The 23,535-nt window shown below is 45.8% G+C and overlaps 1 protein-coding gene across 4 annotated transcripts in view; it reads right to left on the bottom strand.

Moving 5' to 3' along the window:
• Positions 1-23,535, bottom strand: part of GRAMD1C (GRAM domain containing 1C) — a 165,450-nt gene that overhangs the window by 22,853 nt on the left and 119,062 nt on the right. For all 4 annotated transcript variants that reach the window (XR_008889167.1, XM_056559942.1, XM_056559943.1 and 1 more), the window contains 5 exons: positions 14,902-15,020; positions 14,480-14,603; positions 12,329-12,515; positions 1,418-1,558; positions 1,080-1,198 (listed from right to left, as the gene is read on the bottom strand). Coding sequence is in view for 3 of the 4 variants with exons in the window: in XM_056559942.1 (XP_056415917.1) it covers positions 1,080-1,198; positions 1,418-1,558; positions 12,329-12,515; positions 14,480-14,603; positions 14,902-15,020 (690 nt within the window). In the remaining variant the exon portion in view is untranslated. The remainder of the gene's footprint in view (positions 1-1,079; positions 1,199-1,417; positions 1,559-12,328; positions 12,516-14,479; positions 14,604-14,901; positions 15,021-23,535) is intronic.

The following is a 23,535-nucleotide window of genomic DNA, read 5'->3' on the forward strand; positions in this document are numbered from 1 at the left end:
AGCCTCACAAAGGCTACCATCAGTAACACACTATGCCACCAGGGACTCAAATCATGCAGTGCCAGATGTGTCCCCCTGCTTAAGCCAGTACATGTCCAGGCCCGTCTGAAGTTTGCTAGAGAGCATTTGGATGATCCAGAAGAGTATTGGGAGAATGTCATATGGTCAGATGAAACCAAAGTAAAACTGTTTGGTAAAAACTCAACCAAAGAACACCATACCTGCTGTGAAGCATGGGGGTGGAAACATCATGCTATGGGGCTGTTTTTCTGCTAAGGGACCAGGACGACTGATCCGTGTAAAGTAAAGAATGAATGGGGCCATGTATCGTGAGATTTTGAGTGAAAACCTCCTTCCATCAGCAAGGGCATTGAAGATAAAACATGGCTGGGTCTTTCAGCATGGCAATTATCCCAAACACACCACCCAGGAAAGAAGGAGTGGCTTCGTAAGAAGCATTTCAAGGTCCTGGAGTGGCCTAGCCAGTCTCCAGATCTCAACCCCATAGAAAAGGAGGGAGTTGAAACTCCAAAACATTACTGCTCTAGAGGAGATCTGTATGGAGGAATGGACCAAAAAGACTTACAGAAAACATGTGACCTCTGTCATTGCCAACAAAAGGGGAAATAAAGGATAGAGATGAACTTTACTTATTGACCAAATACTTATTTTCCACCATAATTTGCAAATAAATTCTTTAATAATCAGACAATGTGATTTTATGGATTTTTTCTCATTCTGTCTCTTAGTTGAGGTTATAACCTATGATGATAATTACAGCCTCATCTTTATAAGGGGGAGAACTTGTACAATTGGTGGCTGACTAAATACTTTTTTGCCCAAGTGTGTGTGTGTGGGGGGGGGGGTGTATAGTAAAAAGATATGCAGCTTTCCAAACATTCTTGACCCAATGCTTCTTACAGCTGAGGTTTTGTTACAATTGTATCCAATCTAGACAATCCTTTGTGAGAAACAGCAACTCAAGTGTCTCTGCAGTCCTGGTAGTTTGTTACAATGTATCAGTCTGTAGTTCACAGGATTGTCTGGTTGGGTTGAGGTGATACGGTGTGACTCATTACCTGATAGTCTGTAGCGGTTGTGAACTTCCCGACCAGCGGGTTGTTGATGGTGATGGTGTAGGTCAGCGTCCTCTTCTGGTTGCCGCTGCTGTCGGGCTGCCATGGGGAAGACTCCAGATCTGAACGGCAGAGAAGAGAAGATAAGGGGAAGATACAGGATCACCCTATGGACATCATAAATCCACATCCTGCCCGAACACCAGCCATGATCGAACAATGATGCGGATGATGAACCAATACAGGGTCACATGGGACAGATGGGGGGGGGGGGGGGGGCTGGGAGAAGTTTTGCATCCGAGGGTCCTGAAGCTCCGGGCCTAACAGTCGCCTTTACTTACCAAAGACTTTTCGGGAAGAAAGGAATTTCTGCATGAAGCGCGAGGGCGTGAAGAGAAGCTGAAACATTCGCTCGGCGCTGATGTGAAAGACCCGGTTGATGTATAATCTCCCCTCCACCTGCTCCTCCTGAAGACGCTCCTCTGCAGGGACCATGAAGCCACAATAAGGTTAGTAAGAAATTGCGCAAAAACCATTGACATTTCCACCTATGGGGAATCACTAGATTTATCAGCTGTAAGCCATATGGCACCGTGTTGACTCCGTTTGGCATTATGGGGGCAAAATATCAAATGTTACGACTAACTATACGTAGAGCAGGTGAAGATAGGGGTCACCCGGCAGGGACACCCCTTTCTTGAATTTCCGACTTGTGGCCCGTAGCGCTAGAAAGAGGTGTCCCTGCCAGGTGACACCCTATCTTCACCTGGCAATTTATTTATTTTTTTATTTAATATATATATATTTTTTTTTATTGAATTGTCAACCAAGTACATCTGTCCTGCGCAGTGTGCACCACATTGTGCAGATATTGCAAACAAACTGCACACATCAATGAGCCTTGGGTCCCCCAAGACATTGTCCCCAGTCACCGGTTGCCCTTCCTTGGACACTTCTGATATGTACTAACTAGAGATGAGCGAATCGGAGTTGACGAACCCAAATTTGTTACGAATTTCATGAAAAATCTGATTCGCAACTAGTACGAATATCACCGCGATTCGATCGTGCGAATCGCTTCATTAAACTCCATTTTACAGCGTTCCAGGCTGTTGTAGAGCTAACATGGCGGATCCACATGTGAGTACATGGGGCAGGGGATTATGGGAGGGCAGGAAACAGCGCTGGGAATGAAGGTAGGCGGAATGACCCTGAATCACATGTGAGATGCAGCCTATCAGTGTTCACTGACCCCTGTGATGTCACAGCCCCTATATAATCGGCGGCCATCTTGCCTCTCTTCATTTCATCTATACACTCAGATGGAGAGGACGGGACTGTGTGTGTGTGAATAGCTCATACCACAGCGTTACACTGCAACTGCTAGTCACATCAGCATTAGGGAAAGGCAGGAGTGCAGAGTGCTGTGCTGTTACTCTGAGAAGGATCATTGATTGCTAAGCCTCCTATTCACGTTATTGAGCATTGCAGCAGAGAGTGGCAGATAGCTGTCAGCTGCCTCATACAGATCAACAAGCTGCCTGAACTTTATCCACCATCTTATCTCCTCATTTTTCAGCCCAATTGAGTTTATTTTTTTGCTCCACAAATCTTCTGCTGCTCAGAATTGTGTGACAGAGGGCAATTTAGGGTTTAATCCATGGATTTTTTTTTTGTGGTGCTGCACTCTTGGGTCCTGCTGCTGTTCAGAAATACGTGATTTTTCAGCAGACTGTAGTGCATTTGTACCATTTTGTACCTGTTAATCTGTCAAGGGGCTACATACTTTTTTTTTTTTTATAGTTTTTTCTGCGTATAGTTAGGCATATATAACTGCCCTCATCAGTGCAGACCGCACAGGTACATCCAAGTATTGTACCATTTAGTACCTGTTAAGCTGTCAAGGTGCTCCATACCGTCAAAGTCCAAACAATAGTATTCACCAGCTGGTGTTTTACAAAAATACAGAGTTTTTTTCTGCGTATAGTTAGGCATATTACTGCCCTCATCAGTGCAGACCGCATAGGTACATCCAAGTATTGTACCATTTAGTACCTGTTAATCTGTCCAGGGCCTACATACTGTGAAAGGACAGCCGTAAGTAATCACCTGCTGCTGTTCTGGACAAATACTGTCTAAAGAGTAGTGTAGCGTATTGTAATATCCCCATAAACGCACTAAGTATGTCAGGCAGAGAAGCGCCAGGACGTGCACAGAGGAGTGGCAGAGGCCTAAATACTTCAGGCAGAGTTGGCAGCAGACTTGGGGCGAGTGGCAGCAGGAGTCGCAGCGAGAGGCCTGAGCTCCCGTTATCAGCCAGCGGTTGTGTCTCCACCAGCAACCCATCTGCCGTCATCGATTGGTTATCACACTCATCCACATCATCACAAGTGACATCTGACACCCCCAGTCAACAGTCGGTGGGTTCCACACAATCCTCAGTTGGCATGGCCCGGGAGCAGTCCCTGTCCTCCCATTGCCTCTGTCCTATGCTGTTCCCTCTCCTAGAGAAGTATCTTATGCTTTGGATTCAGCTCCACTATTTATTGAGGACGATCTAATAGAGGACAGTCAGCAGCTACATGCGCCGCTTGCTTCGCTAGACGGCCAAGTAGTGATGCGGAGGGTGACGTGGGAGGCGGTGTTGGAAGTGTTCAGGGTCCTGAAGCAGACACTGTTGGGGAACATGAGGAGGACGTGCACACACCTGTTGATGATGATGAAGCCGATCGCAATTGGGAGCCGGGTGCAGAAGGGGCTTCATCATCATCATCATCATCATCATCATCATCAGGAGAAGAGAGTTGCAGGTTGCAACCACCTCAGCCGAAGGGAGCTGTGTGTCAAACCCTCCTGTCGCTCCTACTTCTCCCGCTTTTAGTCAGCCATTCCGCCAACAATCCATCGGCGAAGCCATGTCCAAGAGACAGTGTGCGCCCACTCATCCAACGGCGCAGAAGTTGAATGTGCTCCTGTCCAAGTTGCTGGTGTTGCAGTCCCTCCATTTTATTCAAGTGGTGGACTCTGCACCTTTCAGAGAATTGATGGCTTGTGCCGAGCCGAGGTGGAGAGTCCCAAGCAGTCATTTCTTTGCGAAGAAGGCAGTACCGGCTTGGCATAAGTTTGGTGGGCCAGTCCTTGAGCCTGTCGGTGTGTTCAAAAGTGCACTGCAGCGCCGACGTGAGGAGCTGTAACTACGGGCAGGGACAATACTTGTCTTTTACAGCCCACTGGGTAAATGTTGTTCCTGCACAGCCACAACAGCAACTTGGACAGGTCACACCGCTTCCTCCTCCATGCTCTCGCTCCCAGGCAGTTGGTCCTGCTACAGTGTGCGACGACGCCTCCTCATCACCGTGTCCTCGGCCTCCACTGCACGTCCAAATCTCGGTGGCCCTTCATAGTACCATGTGTGTAGGGCACGGCGGTGTCAAGCTGTTCTTCACATGGTTTGCCTTGGCGAACAGAGTCACACAGGGGAGGAACTGCTAAAGTTCATTCGTAAAGAAATCCGAGTATGGCTTACTCCACGAAATCTGGAAATGGGAACCATGGTGACCGACAACGGGAAGAACATAGTGTCCGCACTGCGACAAGGAAGTGTGAACCATTCGCCCTGCATGGCACAAGTGTTGAATCTGGTTGTCAAGAAGTTCCTCAAGTCTTCACCCCATTTGCAAAAACATCCTGAAAATGGCAAGGAAACTGTGCATGCACTTCAACCACTCGTACACCGCCAAGCACACCTTCCTTGAGCTGCAGCGTCAGAACGGTATCCCATAACATAGTCTTATTTGTGATGTTGCCAAACGTTGGAATTCCACCCTCCATATGTTGGACAGACTATACGAACAAAGAAAAGTCATCACAGATTTCTTGATGGTCCAAGCAGATAGGAGTACTCCTCTGTGTAACTTCAATGTGAACCAGTGGCAGCTCATACGTGACACCTGCCGTTTGCTGAGGCCCTTTGAGGAAGCCACATTATTTGCGAGTCGCCTGGATTACGCCATGAACGACGTAATTCCACTCCTACATTTCCTACAACAAATGATTGAAACCATGGCTGGTCATGGCAATGGAGACGTTGCGCCTACATCTCAAGGCTACATGAGCCCTGTGGGGGGCTGAACTGGAGGAGGAGCATGATGAGGGGCAGAGCGGAGCACAGTTTAGGTTGGATGAGATGGCCAGTGTTTCTAGTCTTCGGACAGTAGAGGAGGAGCAGGAGCAGCCAGAGGAGCTGGAGGGTTATGAGGAAGTTGAGACAGAGGACCCAGACACATCGTGGCAGTATGCAGTGGAGATGGAGGCAGGTAGTCCCTCAGTCACTGGCTCAAATGGCACAATGCATGCTCAGTTGCTTGCGTAGTGACCCCCGAATTGTCAAAATTCGTCAGCGGGATGACTTCTGGATCTCCACCTTATTAGACCCTCGCTACAGTCCCAAAATGGGGGCCTTTTTTACACCCACTGAGAGGGAGGACAAACTGATCTTCTACAGAGAGATTCTACGTAGTCAGTTGGCTGATGCCACATGGTCCATCCACTCGCAGGTCTGACTCGGGGGGCCCTCTGCGCTCACCTTCCTCTGCCATGGCTGCTGGGGAGGGGAGGGGTGGCAGGAGCAGTACCAGCTCCATCAGCAGCAGCCTGAGTCTACAGTCGCTGATGAGTGGCTTTCTTCACCCGCATAGTGAAGCAACTCATCAGCAGCAGATAGAAATGGAGCAGGACCTGAACCAGCAGGTGGTGGCATACCTTGACATGGCCATGCCAACAACCATTGAAGATCCGCTGGACTTCTGGGCAGCCAAACTTGATTTATGGCCACAACTAGCAGAGTTTGCCCTGGAAAAGCTGTCCTGCCCGGCCAGTAGTGTGCCATCAGAGCGGATGTTTAGTGCAGCCGGGGCCATAGTCACCCCAAGGTGAACTCTTCTGTCCACTAAAAATGTGGAGAGACTGACGTTTGTCAAGATGAATCAGGGATGGATCAGCCAGGATTTCCAGCCACCAATGTCAGATGCCTCAGAGTAGATAGACCATGCTGCTACACCAACATTTCCCAATTATGGTTGGTTATGAAACCCTCTTGGGTTATTAATTAGGGTTATGAAACCCTCTTTGGTACTGCAATTGCCTGCTTCTGGCTCATCCTGTGTCTTTCAGGAACTACTTGCCTCACTGATGCTTCTGGCCTTGGGCCTTTAATTTTTGGATGTTTAGCAGTAGCTAAATATATGCTTAATGCAAATGTCAACATTGATCTTTAAATGTAAGAGGTTATGAAACCCTCTTGGGTACTGCGAATGCCTGCTCCTGACTCATTCTGTGTCTTTCAGGAACTACTTGCCTCCCTACCCTTAGGTCTTGGGCCTTCAATTTTTTGGATGTTTAGCAGTAGCTAAATACATGCTTAATGCAAATTTCAACATTGATCTTTAAATGTAAGGGGTTGGTTATGAATCCCACTTGGGTACTGCGAATGCCTGCTCCCGACTCATTCTGTGTCTTTCAGGAAATAATTGCCTCCCTGATGCCTCGGGCCTTCAATTTTTGGAAGTTTAGCAGTAGCTAATACATGCTCAATGCAAATTTCAACAATGATCTTTAAATTCTCGGCGCTCTGCTAGGGCCTTCTCCTACCCCGCCGGGGCCGATCCGAGGACATCACTAAACCATCCAATCGGGAGTAGAGATATGCGGTGTGTACAAAGGGCAGGGACTTGATGAACCCGAGCTTATGATTCGCGCTTAGTTGGGATTCTTCTTTCCTGGCAAATAATTGCAATCCCTGATCCCTATCGCGAACGGGGTTCAGCGGGTTACCCGCACCTGTCAGTGAAGGATAGACACACGCTGGTCCATTCAGTGTAGCGCACGTGCAGCCCCGGACATCTGAGGGCATAACACACCTGTTATTGCTCGATCTCACGAGTGATCGTGCACTGTAAGGGGTTATTAAAGCCTCTTGGGTACTGCTGATGCCTACTCCTGACTGCTCCTGTGTCTTTCAGGAACTACTTGACTTCATGATGCTTCTGGGCTTGGGCCCTTAATGTTAGTATTTTTGGAATACATACATACAAGCTTAATTTAAATTTCAACATTTATGGTGCAATGTATGGGGTTATTAAACACTCTTGGGTAGTGTTTTTTTTTTAATTTTCTGATAATTATAACAGTAATAAACCAGAATTTTCCACAATAATAACCATTACACCATTGAACGATTGTTGCGTGTGATTTTTTAAGTAAAATTTTCAAAAAAAAACAAAACGCAGAGGGATGAACTCTGCTTCTTTATTTCATAAAAAAATATTTTATAGAAGAATGTCTTTTGGTGGTCCACCGTCCTGCATTATAGAGTCTTCTGGACTCTTGGATATGCGCTTGTTCTTAAACAAAGGTACAAAACCCAAAAATGGCCGGTCAGGGCTATGGAGAAGTTGCGCCTACATCTTACGGCCACATGAGCCCTGTGGGTGCTTGTGAGATTAGGTCCTTTGTACACACACGGCGGCGTCCGGGACACAAATTTTGATTTAAATTTCAAATAAAAAAATCACACATTCCAATGGTCTCCTCATGCTGCAGCCAACTCCAGGCTGCGTCATTCTGGTAATATATATATATATATTATATATATATATATATATATATATAGATAGATAGATAGATAGATAGATAGATAGATAGATAGATAGAGATAGATAGATAGATAGATAGAGAGAGAGCACTCGCTGTCCTAAATTTTCCTTAAAATTTTTCGTCAAAAATGTTTGTCTTTTTTATTAGGGATTGTGAAGCTTTGGTGCATACTCATGCATCAGCCAACTCCAGCCTGTGTCATTCAGGCAATATATGGTTTACTGATGCCGCTGCTGGGCCTGAGTATTAAAATTTTCTCATAGGTAGCACCCGCTATCCAAAAGTCTTCTTCATAAATTTCTACAATTGTTGGGTTTTTTTTGGAGGGATTGTGAAGCCCTAGTGTGTACTCTAGCCAACTCCAGGGTGTGTCATTCATGCAATATATAGGTAGCACCCGCTGTCTTAAATATTCTTAAAATTATTTTAAAAATGGTTGTTTTTCTTTGGGATTCTGAAGCCCTCAATGCTGCTTCCTGCTCCACTCTGTCAGCCCGTTGGTCCTGCGACAGTGTGCTACTCCGCCTTCACATCCTCCACTGCCCGGACAAGTCTCAGTGGCCCTTCAGCATACCACGCTGTTCTTCACATGGTTTGCCTTGGCGAGAAGTCTTGGAAACAATGGCCGGTCAGGGCAATGGAGAAACGTTTCGCCTAAATCTCACGGCCACATGAGCCCTGTGGGGGCTTGTTGGATTTGGTCCTTCATACCCACACACTGGGGTCCGGGACACGCAAAGGTTGTTTTAAATTTCAAATCAAAAAATGATGGCGCTGCTGGGCCTGGGTCTGGGAATTTCAAATTTTCTCATAGGTAGGGGGGGGGGGGGGGGGGGGAGATTGGAGTTGGCTGATGCACAAGTACACAGCAGGGCTTCACAATCTCCCCCCCCCCCCCCCTACGAGAAAATTTGAAATTCCCAGACCCAGGCCCCACAGCGGAATCAGTAACCCATATATTGCCTGAATGACACAGCATGGAGTTGGCTGATGCACAAGTACACAGCAGGGCTTCACAGGCTGTGTCATTCAGGCAATATACGGGTTACTGATGCCGCTGTGGGGCCTGGGTCTGGTAATTTCAAATTATCTCATAGGTAGCACCCGCTATCCAAAATCTTTGGTTTAAATTTCTTAATTCATCTTTTAATCTTAGGGATTGTGAAGGCCTAGTGCCTACTCATGCTGCTGGCAACTCCGGGCTGTGCCATTCAGCCACTATATGGTCTCCTCATGCTGCCAACACCTCCATTCTGTGTCATTCAGCCACTATATGGTCTCCTCATGCTTCAGCCTCATCCATGCTGTGCCATTCAGCCATTATATGGTCTCCTCATGCTGCCAACACCTCCATGCTGTATCAGTCAGCCACTATATGGTCTCCTCATGCTGCCACCACCTCCATGCTGTGTCATTCAGCCACTATATGGTCTCCTCATGCTGCCAACACCTCCATGCTGTGTCATTCAGCCACCATATTGTCTCCTCATGCTGCCAACACCTCCACGCTGTACCATTCAGCCACTATATGGTGTCCTCATGCTGCCAACACCTCCACGCTGTGCCATTCAGCCACTATATGGTCTCCTCATGCTTACAACATGTCCATGCTGTGTCATTCAGCCACTATATGGTGTCCTCATTCTGACAACACCTCCATGCTGTGCTATTCAGCCACTATATGGTCTCTTCATGCTGCCAACACCTCCACGCTGTGCCATTCAGCCACTATATGGTGTCCTCATGCTGCCAACACCTCCATGCTGTGCCATTCAGCCACTATATGGTCTCCTCATGCTGCCAACACCTCCACACTATGTCATTCAGCCACTATATGGTGTCCTCATGCTGCCACCACCTCCACGCTGTGTCATTCAGCCACTATATGGTCTCCTGACACTGATGCCACCACCAGGCTCTGTCATTGTGCTGCTGTGCGGCAGTGATTCTAAGAGCGATGCCGGTAATCTGCATGTTATTCTGAATAACAGTATTATTTCACTACCCCAGCACACTCCATATGCGTTTTAGGACACAGCAAAGTGTTCTATACCCCTATAGAGGCTGTATGTAGGCTAGAACTAGCCTTTTTTTTAATATAGATTCGCCGCGAAAAAATTTGGATCGAAACAAACTTTATCGGAAAGTTCGCTCATCTCTAGTACTAACCACTACATACCGAGAACACCCCACAAGGCCGCCTGTTCTGGAGATGATCTGACCCATCCTCTATACATCACTATTCATCTCTTGCCACAGTTTCTCAGATCCTTACACTTTCCCATTTTCCTGCTTCCAACATTACCTTAAAGAGGTACTCAGGTGGAAAACATTTCTTTTTAAATCAACTGGTGCCAGAAAGTTAAACAGATTTGTAAATTACTTCTATTAAAAAATCTTTACCCTTCCAGTACTTTTTATCAGCTGTATGCTACAGAGGAAATTTGTTCTCTTTTTTCATTTCTATTTTGTCTTGTCCACAGTGCTCTCTGCTGACACCTCTGTCCGTGTCAGGAACTGTCCAGAGCAGGAGAAAATCCTCGTAGTAAACCTCTCCTGCTCTGGACAGTTCCTGACACGGACAGATGTGTCAGCAGAGAGCACTGTGGACAAGACAATGAAAAAATTCAAAAAGAAAAGCATTTCCTCTGTAGCATACAGCTGCTAAAAAGTACTGGAACGATTGAGATTTTTAAATAGAAGTAATTTACAAGTCTGTTTAAACTTTCTGGCACCAGTTAAAAAAAAAAAAAAAAGTTTTTCACCAGAGTACCCCTTTAAAAAAAGTGTACCTGTCATGATCTTGTAAAATTTTATGATCCTCCAAGTTCACTCCCCATCATGATAAACCACCCCCTGCCTTTATTTATGTTATATTTTAGTTTTCCACCTTAATATTGTTCTGTATTTTCTGCTCAGTCTCAGTCAGATTCACAGACCGGGAAGGGGGCGTTCCCCAGCAGGCATGACATCATCTGAAACCATACAGGGGAGAACTTCCTCCCTCACTCTGCTACATACACAGCTCAGAGCAATTCAGTGTGAGTTGAGCTATGATTGGCTAAGGCTGCACACACACACACACACACCCTCAGCACTCCAGACGGCATTTCCCGATTTTTGACTTCTGCCAGACCAACAGGAGTCCAATGTCTGTGCAAGAGATAGGGGGAAATGTGCTCTCGACAAGTAGGCAGCTTTTTTTAAAACACAAATAAAACACAGAAAACTAAAAAAAAAATTATACAAAAGTACATTAGAAAGATTTTTTATGTAACAGCAAAAATTAGTTTTAAGGACAGTGCCCCATTTAAAGGACTGACCATTGACGTGCTCAATATACATCTCCCCCCCGACAGATAAAATTGTCCCCGGATATAATGCACCTGTCAAGTTATGGTAGATCGGTGTCTAATATACTGTATATTACAGCATAGCCCCTTTAAAGTTAATACTTGGTTGCAGGGACCAACCCCGGTCACTGACAGGACTGCTGGATACTGCAGGGACATGGCCCATTCTGTCTGCTGAATGTGAAGGGATCGGATCCCTATGCATTATACATAAACCTGCCAACATTATATTGTGATTGGGCATGTGGATCAAGGAAACCTATAGAGCAGGACTAAGCAATTCTGTATTATGAGGTCACACTGCCAGTATATGGCCGCATTAAAGGGATACTCCGCCCCTAGACATTTTATCCCCAATACAAAAGGATAGCGGAAAAGATGTCTGATTGCAGGGGTCCCCCTCCCCGCTGGGGACCCCTGCGATCTCGGCTGCGGCACCTCAGACATATGGTGCAAACTTCGCTCCGTGCCGGATGACTGGCGATGCGGGACGGAGGCTCGTGACGTCACGGCCACGCCTCGCTCGTGATGTCACGGCCATACCCCCTCAATTCAAGTCTATGGGAGGGGGCGCGCATTGAGGGGGCGTGGCCGTGATGTCACAAGACACTGACTCTGCACCTGACGCTCTTAAAGGGGTTATCCAGGGAAAAATTATTTTTTATTTTTTTTTCATTTATCAACTGGCTCCAGAAAGTTAAACAGATTTGTAAAGGACTTATTAAAAAAATCGTAATGCTTTCAGTACTTATGAGCTGCTGAAGTTGAGTTCTTTTCTGTCTAAGTGCTCTCTGATGACACCTGTCTCGGGAACTGTCCAGAATAGAAGCAAATCCCCATAGCAAACCTCTTCTACTCTGTGCAATTCCCGAGACAAGCAGAGAGGTCAGCAGAGAGCACTGTTGCCAGACAGAAAAACAACAACTCAACTTCAGCAGCTGATAATTATTGGAAGGATTAAGATTTTTTTAAATAGAAGTAATTTACAAATCTTTTTAACTTTCTGGAGCCAGTTGATATAAAAAAATAAATAAATAAAGTTTTCCTGGAATACCCCTTTAATGAACGCTGGGTGCAACAGGGAGATCACGCGGGGTTCCCAGGTGGTGAGACCCCCGCGATTAGACATCTTCTCCCCTATCCTTTGGATAGGGGATAAGATGTCTAGGGGTGGAGTACCCCTTTAAGACTGGTCTTCTGTACATGCACTCAATCTTTGACTCATGTCGTGTCCCCTGTTCGTACCTTCCCCTGAGGAGTTGGAGCCGGTGCTCCTGTCCGCTTGTTGGTTTTCATTTCCATTTAGGTCCAGGGCCAGGGAGGGCGTCCCAATGTGCATCCGGAGGCTGCTCTTCCTGGAGGAGCTCAGGAGGGGGCTTCTCCCGGTCACCTTTTCCCCCTGGACCTCTTCGGACTGGGTCTGGCTTGCTATCTAGAGATAATAAAGAGAGGGAGTCAACAATAGGGACCCTACCGACTGCTGTCCATGAAGGCATCGGTTACAGGATGGAAACCTTATGTTACCTACTATGGAGTGTTGCTATAGGGCACTAGAATGTGGGCTGCTACATGGGTGGCACTACTATGAGAGTTGCTATTCGGCACTACTATGTAGGTTCTCTTATATATAATGCTACGTAAGTTCTGCTCCATGTTCACTATGGTGTCACTACTATGTGGATTCTATCATATGACACCCCTCAAGGCGAACTCTTTCCCCTTTGACTCACGTCACAGCTGTCTGCAGGGTATTCCTTTCATCAAGAGAGATTTTGTTCTTGATATACACTCCCAGTCATGTTCTAAGGCTCGGGAGTTGGAGTGATCTTGGTATAAATTCCCAGTCATGTTCTAAGGCTCGGGAGTTGGAGTGAACGCTGACTTTGCACATCCCTACTACTATGTAGGTTATCTTTGTGCCTCCAGTTGTTGCAAAACTACAACTCCCAGCATGCCCGGACAGCCAAAGGTTGTCCGGGCATGCTAGGAGTTGTAGTTTTGCAACAGCTGGAGGCACCCTGGTTGGGAAACACTGTCTTCTATAACCCTCTGTACTATGCTAATACACTTTGGTGTGGGTTCTTTTATATGTCACTTTTATATGGGTCCAATCATATAGCACTATAGTGGATTCTTCTATATGGCACTACTATGTAGGTTCTATTCCATAAGGGTATGTTCACACTACAGATTGTAAACGGAATCTCCGCTTGCAGAATTCCGCGAGCAGAGATTCCATTCTGGTAATAGGACCACACGGCACTGCGCCATCACCATTGACGGAATCAACATGTTCTTTCTTTCCGCGGAACAATTTTAAATTGCACAGTGTGAACGGGTCTTGCGGAAACCCATTCACACTGATGTTTATGTTCACAGCGCGGAATACTGATCGCGGAATTCCGCGGGAGTTACGTAGCGTGAACATACCCTGACGCTATGTAAGTTCTACTCTATGTACACTATGATGTTGGTTCTGTTATGCGTCACTACTATGTGGATTTTACTATAGGAAACAACAATGTAGGTTTTCTGGCGTGACGCTACTACGCGAGGCCCATCATGTAGCTTTATGGTATCCATCTCTATGTTAGAAAATTAAAATGTGAGCGATTCTGGATACATTAGTGTTTCCCCAACCAGGGTGCCTCCAGCTGTTGCAAAACAACAACTTGCCAGCATGCTGGGAGTTGTAGTTTCGCAACAGCTGGAGGCACCCTGGTCGGGAAATACTGAATACAAGTCGGAACAATCTATATAAAAGGGCAGAGCAGAGAATACCTGGGCCAGTTGCACGGCCAGCAGCTGAATGGGGACGGGAATAGGATGGCATCATAACATTCAAGACCCCCTGTGTTATTAAAGGGGTTATCAAAGAAAATTTTAGATATATATCTCTCAACTGGCTACAGAAAGCTAAACAGATTTGTAAATTATTTCTATTAAAAAAATCTTAATCCTTTCAGTACTTATGAGCTGGTGAAGTTGAGTTGTTCTTTTCTGTTTAAGTGCTCTCTGATGACACGTGTCTCGGGAACCGCCCAGTTTAGAAGCAAATCCCCATAACAAACCTCTTCTACTCTGCAGTTCCCGAGACAAGCAGAGATGTCAGCAGAGAGCACTGTTGCCAGACAGAAAAGAACAACTCAACTTCAGCAGCTGATAATTATTGGAAGGATTAAGATTTTTTTAATAGAAGCAATTTACAAATCTCTGGATATCAACTTTCTGGAGCCAGTTCATATTAAAAAATAAAAAAAATAAAAAAAAATAAAAAAAAAGTTTTTTCCTGGAATACCCCTTTAATCCTATCAGAAATGTCAGCCCACCTCCCCACCAGCCACAGCAAACATTGCCAACCTGCACCCAGGAATCCCTGCCAGGTGCCCGTCTTACCATCTGCAGCAGGTTCAGTGAATCCGTCTCTGTCTGGGACACGACATCCTTGGTGAACGATCCGCCCCTCGGGGTCTTCTCCAACTTCTCATTGGAGTCCTCAGTGGCCGTCTTCCCTGCCGTCCTACACAACAGAAGACTAAGTGAAGCAAACGTGTGGAAGGCATCTATCCCTGGCCTCCTCGCTTATAATTATAGCTGTGCCTTTAAGTTACGCCCGTCTGATGCGGCTGACCTAGACTGGAGCGGCTCACGTCACCATTACCTCCCAACATTCTTCGAGGGATTGTCCCCAGCACAGGACTATGAAGAGGAGGGGCTTATCTAAGGCAAGGGTGTTACTAGGATGTATATACAGAGTCACATGACTTCAGATTTGGGGGTCCTGACAGACCAAGTGAGTCAGCGAGGTGCCCTCTTACCTGGGCGGTGCAGCGTCCTCTGGCGGCATGGTTAGATTTTCCATTTCCTCATTGTTCAGGCCTAGTTCAGACCCATAGCTCTGCTGCACCAGCTGCCAAAACTCCTTATTGGTGAGAGTCTGCGGAGACAGAGGAGGTTGATTCTTACTGATCTTTCAATACAGATCCACCAACATGACATCCTATTAGTAATAAAGGGGCTCCCCGCACCATACCTGCCCAGATCAGGGCCAAACAACAACAACAACAACAGATTAGCAATGAGGATATCACCCATGGCCATGAGGACCCTGCATCACCCACCCACCCTAGCCATGAGGACCCCGCCCCACCCTAGCCATGAGGACCCCGCCCCACCCTAGCCATGACGATCACACCCACCCAACCACCCTGGGCATGAGGACCCCGCCCCACCCTAGCCATGAGGATCACACCCACCCAACCACCCTGGCCATAAGGACCCCACCCTAGCCATGATAACCCTGCCCCACCCTGGACATGAAGACCCTGCCCCACCCTACTTTTCTATAACAACTTTCCGTTCTGTGTAGAGTGAACCACCCCTCAGTCTTTAAAGGGGTACTCCGCTCCTAGAAATCTTATCCTCTATCCAAAAGGAGAGGGGATAAAATGTCTGACCGTGGGGGTGCCGCCCCTGGGACCCCCGTGATCTCTGTGAAGCACACACCATTCATTTAGAATGCTGGGTGCGGCAGGGGGACGTGACATCACGGATCACGGCCCTCGTGATGTCAGGCCACGCCCCCTCAATGCAAGTCTACAGGAGGGGGCGTGGCGTCATGAGGGCCGTAACGTCACAACCCCCGCCACCTAGCATCCAGAACAAAATGTTCTGAACGCTGGGGCAGCGGAGTACCCCTTAGTTTATTCACCCGCACTAAACCCCCATATGAAGGGTTATAATGTGAGTGAACATGAGTAAAATGATGTTTTACTCACCCAGAATGGTGGTCCCATTAGCTAATATGTAAAAGAGTTATTTCAGGCAATGGAGAAGGGAGCTGGTGAAAATAGGAGAGAAAAGGGTAAGGAGGCAGGGATGCTTGTAATGGCGGCTCCCACCTCCATTGCGCAAAACCCCTAATTTGCATATGAGCAACAAGGGCTCTGTGTCGCTAACAGGACCCCTGATCTGGGTCAGCACATTACCCACATTATGCCTAGTAGATTGCACTGTAAGCGAGGCTTACAGTGCATGTTTGTAAACGCGAACCCCAAGCAGCCAATCCTCTTGCACCTACGGCCTCGGACGTATATGATTGGTGCAAAGGGCATCAGACGCCGGGACCGGATGCAGGAGGGCAGCATGCTTGAAGGGGTTGGATAAAAGGTGCATGCTGACATCTCGGCAGTGCACGGCCGCCATCAGAAGCCCTGCACGCCAACCGATTATGGCCGAAATGATCTTTTACTAAATCTTGTCAGCGATTCCTGATGAACGGACAATGAAACGCGTTGAATCGCAACTGAATATTTCTACATTGAAAACCCTGACCGGTGAAGCAAGTACCTGGGAGACAGGTTTTTCAATCATCCATATATGCACTGCTCTTTAGTAGTATTGTTACAATATGTATGCACGAGCACCCTCTTTATATCGAATGTGGTCAGAGAACTTGTCTATGACCAATTGGTGTGATGCACAGGAGCACCTTGACGTAGAGGTCTGTGGGTACTCAAACCCTCAAACAACAAAAACGCTAAGTGAACCATAATGTGAACAAGGTCATCATCAGTGACCTCGGTATTACACAAGAACTGTGTTAGCTAAACACTTAAGGGAATGGTGCAATTATCTAAGGACATCCAGCTGCTTGGACATTGCAACAATAGAGAACTGTGCAATACCAAACTGGTGCTAGGGGTGAGTGCCATGTATGGATATCAATTGAATTTATTGACATCAAAGCAAATAATTCACTATAATAAGTAGATGGTGGCCGTAGTTATGTTATGAATTGTGCACTTTATTTTATAGACGGAATCCAATAAAAGTTGAGTTTTAATAACTTTAGTCACTATCAGTGCAATATATTATCCAGGTACTAAAGGGAACATTGAGGTCTTGGACCAAGTGTGTGAATCACATTCAGCGCTATACAGCCACATTATAACCCTGTGTATATGGTTTAGTGCGGGTGAACTCGCTGTCACATTAGGCTCACATTGCCGTTTGCATCCGACCCGTTAAGGATCCGATTGGCTGGAAACAGGTCGGGTGCAAATGGCTACTGCCGGGTCTCAACTTGCATGGGGTCAGTCGGTGATCCGGTAAATTTAGCTGAAATAAAAATAAAAATGTGCGTGCACAATTTTTTTTCTCCGCTTAACTCATGATCGGATTCCTGACGGAACTCCAAATAGCCGAATCTGACGACAAATGTCATCGAGCCCTTAATAGGGGGCCAATAAAACCGCATATAGAGAATAGTCTAACAACAAATATGGCCTAGATAGTGACAGGAGGTATACAGGGAGTATATACCAGATAGTGAGAGGAGGTATACAGGGAGAATATACCAGATAGTGACAGGAGGTATACAGGGAGAATATCCCGGATAGTGAGAGGAGGTATACAGGGAGAATATCCCGGATAGTGACAGGAGGTATACAAGGAGTATATACCAGATAGTGACAGGAGGTATACAGGGAGAATATCCGGATAGTGAGAGGAGGTATACAGGGAGAATATCCCGGATAGTGACAGGAGGTATACAGGGAGAATATCCCGGATAGTGAGAGGAGGTATACAGGGAGAATATCCCGGATAGTGACAGGAGGTATACAGGGAGAATATCCCGGATAGTGACAGGAGGTATACAGGGAGAATATCCCGGATAGTGACAGGAGGGTCAGGAGGTATACAAGGAGTATATACCAGATAGTGACAGGAGGTATACAGGGAGAATATCCCGGATAGTGACAGAAGGTATACAGGGAGAATATCCCGGATAGTGACAGGAGGTATACAGGGAGAATATCCGGATAGTGACAGGAGGTATACAGGGAGAATATCCCGGATAGTGACAGGAGGTATACAGGGAGAATATCCCGGATAGTGACAGGAGGTATACAGGGAGAATATCCCGGATAGTGAGAGGAGGTATACAGGGAGTATATACCAGATAGTGAGAGGAGGTATACAGGGAGAATATCCCGGATAGTGAGAGGAGGTATACAGGGAGAATATCCCGGATAGTGAGAGGAGGTATACAGGGAGAATATCCCGGATAGTGAGAGGAGGTATACAGGGTGAATATCCGGATAGTGACAGGAGGTATACAGGGAGAATATCCCGGATAGTGAGAGGAGGTATACAGGGAGAATATCCCGGATAGTGAGAGGAGGTATACAGGGAGAATATCCGGATAGTGAGAGGAGGTATACAGGGAGAATATCCCGGATAGTGACAGAAGGTATACAGGGAGAATATCCCGGATAGTGACAGAAGGTATACAGGGAGAATATCCCGGATAGTGACAGGAGGTATACAGGGAGAATATCCCGGATAGTGACAGAAGGTATACAGGGAGAATATCCCGGATAGTGACAGAAGGTATACAGGGAGAATATCCCGGATAGTGACAGGAGGTATACAGGGAGAATATCCCGGATAGTGAGAGGAGGTATACAGGGAGAATATCCGGATAGTGACAGGAGGTATACAGGGAGAATATCCCGGATAGTGAGAGGAGGTATACAGGGAGAATATCCCGGATAGTGAGAGGAGGTATACAGGGAGAATATCCCGGATAGTGACAGGAGGTATACAGGGAGAATATCCCGGATAGTGAGAGGAGGTATACAGGGAGAATATCCCGGATAGTGACAGAAGGTATACAGGGAGAATATCCGGATAGTGACAGAAGGTATACAGGGAGAATATCCCGGATAGTGACAGGAGGTATACAGGGAGAATATCCCGGATAGTGAGAGGAGGTATACAGGGAGAATATCCATATTAGTGACAGGAGGTATACAGGGAGAATATCCCGGATAGTGACAGGAGGTATACAGGGAGAATATCCGGATAGTGACAGGAGGTATACAGGGAGAATATCCCGGATAGTGACAGAAGGTATACAGGGAGAATATCCCGGATAGTGACAGGAGGTATACAGGGAGAATATCCCGGATAGTGACAGAAGGTATACAGGGAGAATATCCCGGATAGTGACAGGAGGTATACAGGGAGAATATCCCGGATAGTAACAGAAGGGTCAGGAGGTATACAGGGAGAATATCCCGGATAGTGACAGGAGGGTCAGGAGGTATACAGGGAGAATATCCCGGATAGTGACAGGAGGGTCAGGAGGTATACAGGGAGAATATCCCGGATAGTGACAGGAGGTATACAGGGAGAATATCCCGGATAGTGACAGGAGGTATACAGGGAGAATATCCCGGATAGTAACAGAAGGGTCAGGAGGTATACAGGGAGAATATCACGGATAGTGACATTATGTCTCGGTTTGGGTGCACTGTGCAGTAATCCTCCCGGCCTGAGCGTCTGATAACAAGCAGAACTGGTTTACCTGTAATAATAAACATATTGTGATGATACCCGTGAGATGTAATTATCACTTTCTGTCACAGTGTACCAGGAATATTGGGAACACATTCCAGACAACAGGCATCATGCTGGTTACAGACGAGGTGACTGCGGCCTCTAAAGACATAATGCCCCCGGCACAAGATCACTGACAGGCTGGAGCCACAAGGCTTCTCTTTTTAACCAAAATTTGGATAAATCAATAACTACAATATCTGAGTGCAGCCTGTGAGTGTATATATATAATTTCAACTTTGTTTTTATTAAAGGATTTTAGAATTTAAAATCGCACCCGTCAGATCCAACAAAAAAACAAAACATTTTTTGTTAAATATATCACTCAGTACCTAATCCTGACCATGTACATCTAATTTTTATGTATCTAGCACCTTTATTTATTTTTATTACACTTAATTTAGCTCACTAGTCTGAATTCCTACCAGAGGGAGGGGGTGTGGCCTCACTGTGCAGGTCTCCGCCCCCTCCCTCAGTATACTGTCTGCTCACATCATCTCCCCTAGCATTAGGAAAACTAAAACTCCCATCTTGTCCTCACAGACAGTAGCGGGACACAAGATGACAGGGGGAGGATTTTCCCTGCGCTCACAGCTGTCAATCAAGGAAGTGTGTCCATGACATAGGTGATGACGCATGGACACAGCAGGACTAGTATGTATCCAAGCAGGCAGGGGGGGGGCAGTTGTTTGACTGGCTATTTCAGTATGGAATACTGAAAAAATTTTAGTGAAAGAAATTGCAAAAACTATTGGTTATACATGCTTTACAACATATCAAACGTTTTTGTATCTGACAGTGCCCATTTAACAAAGGATAAAACAAAGACAATAAATGGGCTAATAATGCTGACAGACACGACATGTTAGACTCACAATGACCGCACCAATACTTCGTATAAACCACTTGTGGACATGATGTCGGGGAAGGTCCGGACTGATCTCCAGTATGAACGCGGTAAAAGGGAAGATATAACCAGAAGAAGAGTCCAGTTAGTGGAGGAATATAATGGTGTATACACGTCCGTATACAGGATGATCTGTGAGATCCTGGGTTATGTAGGATTAGTCAGCAGTGTAAATAATGGGGTATAATAAGGAGTAATAACAATACCGCCTAACTGTACAACAAACAAAACAATGTTCAGTATGAGACCTTCATGTTCAAAAGGAAAACAATAGATATGGAGATTTATTACTACAATTACAGTATAAGCAATAAACTATGGTAGGAAACGTCACTGATTCATAGTAAAATACTTTATTATTATTATTATTGATATGAATGGGAAGTAATATTCCGGATTCACTAGGTGCGTCCACATCTCCAGTTCTGTTATGTTTGAGTTCAGTGTGTGATGCCATATATAATACACGTAACTGTCCCTGATCCATTATACAGGTATTATATATAATGGTCCAGCAGTGATGTCATGTGTGATGTCATTTGAAATACACGTAACTGTCCCTGATCCATTATACAGTATATTGGTCCAGCAGTGATGTCATATGAAATACACGTAACTGTCCCTGATCCATTATACAGGTATTATACAGTATATTGGTCCAGCAGTGATGTCATGTGTGATTGATCACAGTATGGCAAAAAAACTGAACACATTATGGCAAAAACGTGGTGTGAACCCAGCCATAAGTCACAGCTGGCGGAGAAAAGAAGAGGATGTGGGTCATCCTGGGTAGAGCTGTGCGCCCGCGGGTGTGACAGTACCTCCTAGAGTGCCAAGAAGCCATTGGTGCCTTTTGCTGATATGTTTTATAGTTATTTATTGATATTTATAAATAAAAGCTGTGGCCGACTTTCACCCACATAAAAAAAGTTAAATTGCTTTAGGTCTGTTATTTTAGAAAATAAGGGCAGGGGGAGGAGTTATTTGGTCAGTAGCAACGGGTTATGGGACTCTGCAGTCTGGTTTATATAACCTGTGAGCTCTGTCCACAGTCAGCTCTATGGCGTCCGCTGTCGGAATCATTGTTGCATCGGAGGTGTTGGACATATTTTTTTTTAAGGTCGGCATCCTTAAAGGGGTACACCGGCCCTGAGACATCTTATCCCCTATCCACGCCGCTGGGGACCCCCGCAATCTTGTATTCGCCACCCACCTGTTTGAGCTGCACGCCGCGGTGCCAGCTCACAAACAGCCGGGTGGCGACCACGGGGCCGGAGTATCGTGACGTCACGACTCCGCGTGCACAGCGGGGGTGGGGCGTCACGTCACATGGGATGGGCACCCGGCTGTTTGTGAGCTGGCACCGCGGCGTGCAACTCAAAGAGGTGGGTGGCGAATACAAGATTGTGGGAATCCCCAGCGGCGGGACCCCCGCGGTGAGACATCTTATCCCCTATCCTTTGGATAAGATGTCTCAGGGCCGGAGTAACCCTTTAATGGTTTCGGGTACATTATTTTTCCTCCCTCTATCCTCCATGTCTGCCATCTTGATTTTCATGGCGGAGAGAATTTTTTTTGTCAGTGAGGCCGTTGTGATTGGATGAAAAGTCTTCAATTCTCTCATCTATTTCAGTCACAGTCTCTTCTAAAGTGTCCAATCTGTTAGGCTACGTTCAAACTACGGAATCTCCGGGCAGAAAATTTCCGCCCGGAGATTGAATTCCGCCTGCGCCGACTGAATAAGTCGGCGCTAGGACCGGCCGGACACTGCAGTCTCCCATAGACTGCAATGTGTTCCGCAAGGAATTCTGCCTGAAGAAAGAGCACCGCCTTTCTTCAGGAGGAAATTTCTAAGCGGATTAACTAAGTGGATTTTCCGCTTCACAAATTCACACTTCGGAATTTGCGAACGGAAAACAATTCACTACACTATGCATTATAGTAATTGGAATTTCTGCCTGAAATTTCAAAACGAAAATTCAGGCAGAAATTCTGTAGTCTGAACCTAGCCTTAGAGACTTTTGTGATGACGACATCATTGAGATCTTATTCATAGATTTTCTGAGGGATAGGATCATCTCGACAGGATTTGTGTAATGGGGTCGTCAGAATCGTCCTCCATAATCAGAGGGGGTAGAAATGTCGCTGCTGTCGTCCCATCTCCCTCCGTGTGTTGCTGGGTTCGTTGTAGACAATTTATAGACAGTTTCATTTGGTGTAACTGGATCTCTTTCTTGCCGTAAGTAGATCTTTGAGGAAGCGCATCACTTGGTGTGATGCTTTGACGGTATTTCTTCAGATTTTTGTTAGATTGTTCTTTTTGAGAACTATGGGAAGTTTCCTGTTTTTGTGACAATTTATCAGATTGCAATAGTTTTACTTCAGTACGGCTACATGGAGAGTTCTCTTTTCTTTGTCTTTTTTAAAAGAAGGAATGTTGGAGATTTTCCCTTTATTTTGAGGATTAGTGGCCATTTTGTTGTAAGATGAAATGTAAAGACTGTCCACTAGATGGCGCTGTGCGTTCAAGGGTATTTGCACTGTATATTAACTTCCTTAGTTTATGGTTTTGAGGAAAGAGACAGTGAAGACTTTTCTCCTGAGATATCTCTCTCTGCAGGACAAATGTATGAGCTGTATAATGAGATAGATAGATATATATATATATATATATATATATATATATATATATATATATATATATATATATATATATATATATATATATATATATATATATACACACACACACACACACACACACATACATACATACATACATACATATACACACACACACACACACACACACACACCCTGGGCGGTGGTGGCAGGTAGGTCTGCTCAGCCTTGTACTGTATATAATTGTTCTATGCACTGCAGTCCTGGGGCAGTTACAGTGGGGATCAAAAGTTTGGGCACCCCAGGTAAAAATTAGTATTAATGTGCATAAAGAAGCCAAGGAAAGATGGAAAAATCTCCAAAAGGCATCAAATTACAGATTAGACAAAAGTTACATTTTATTTCCATCATTTACACTTTCAAAATAACAGAAAACAAAAAAAATGGCGGCTGCAAAGTTTGGGCACCCTGCAGAGTTAATATCTTGTACTGCCCCCTTTGGCAAGTATCACAGCTT

The sequence above is a fragment of the Hyla sarda genome, chromosome 2 (assembly GCF_029499605.1).
Source record: "Hyla sarda isolate aHylSar1 chromosome 2, aHylSar1.hap1, whole genome shotgun sequence".
Lineage (NCBI taxonomy): Eukaryota > Metazoa > Chordata > Amphibia > Anura > Hylidae > Hyla > Hyla sarda.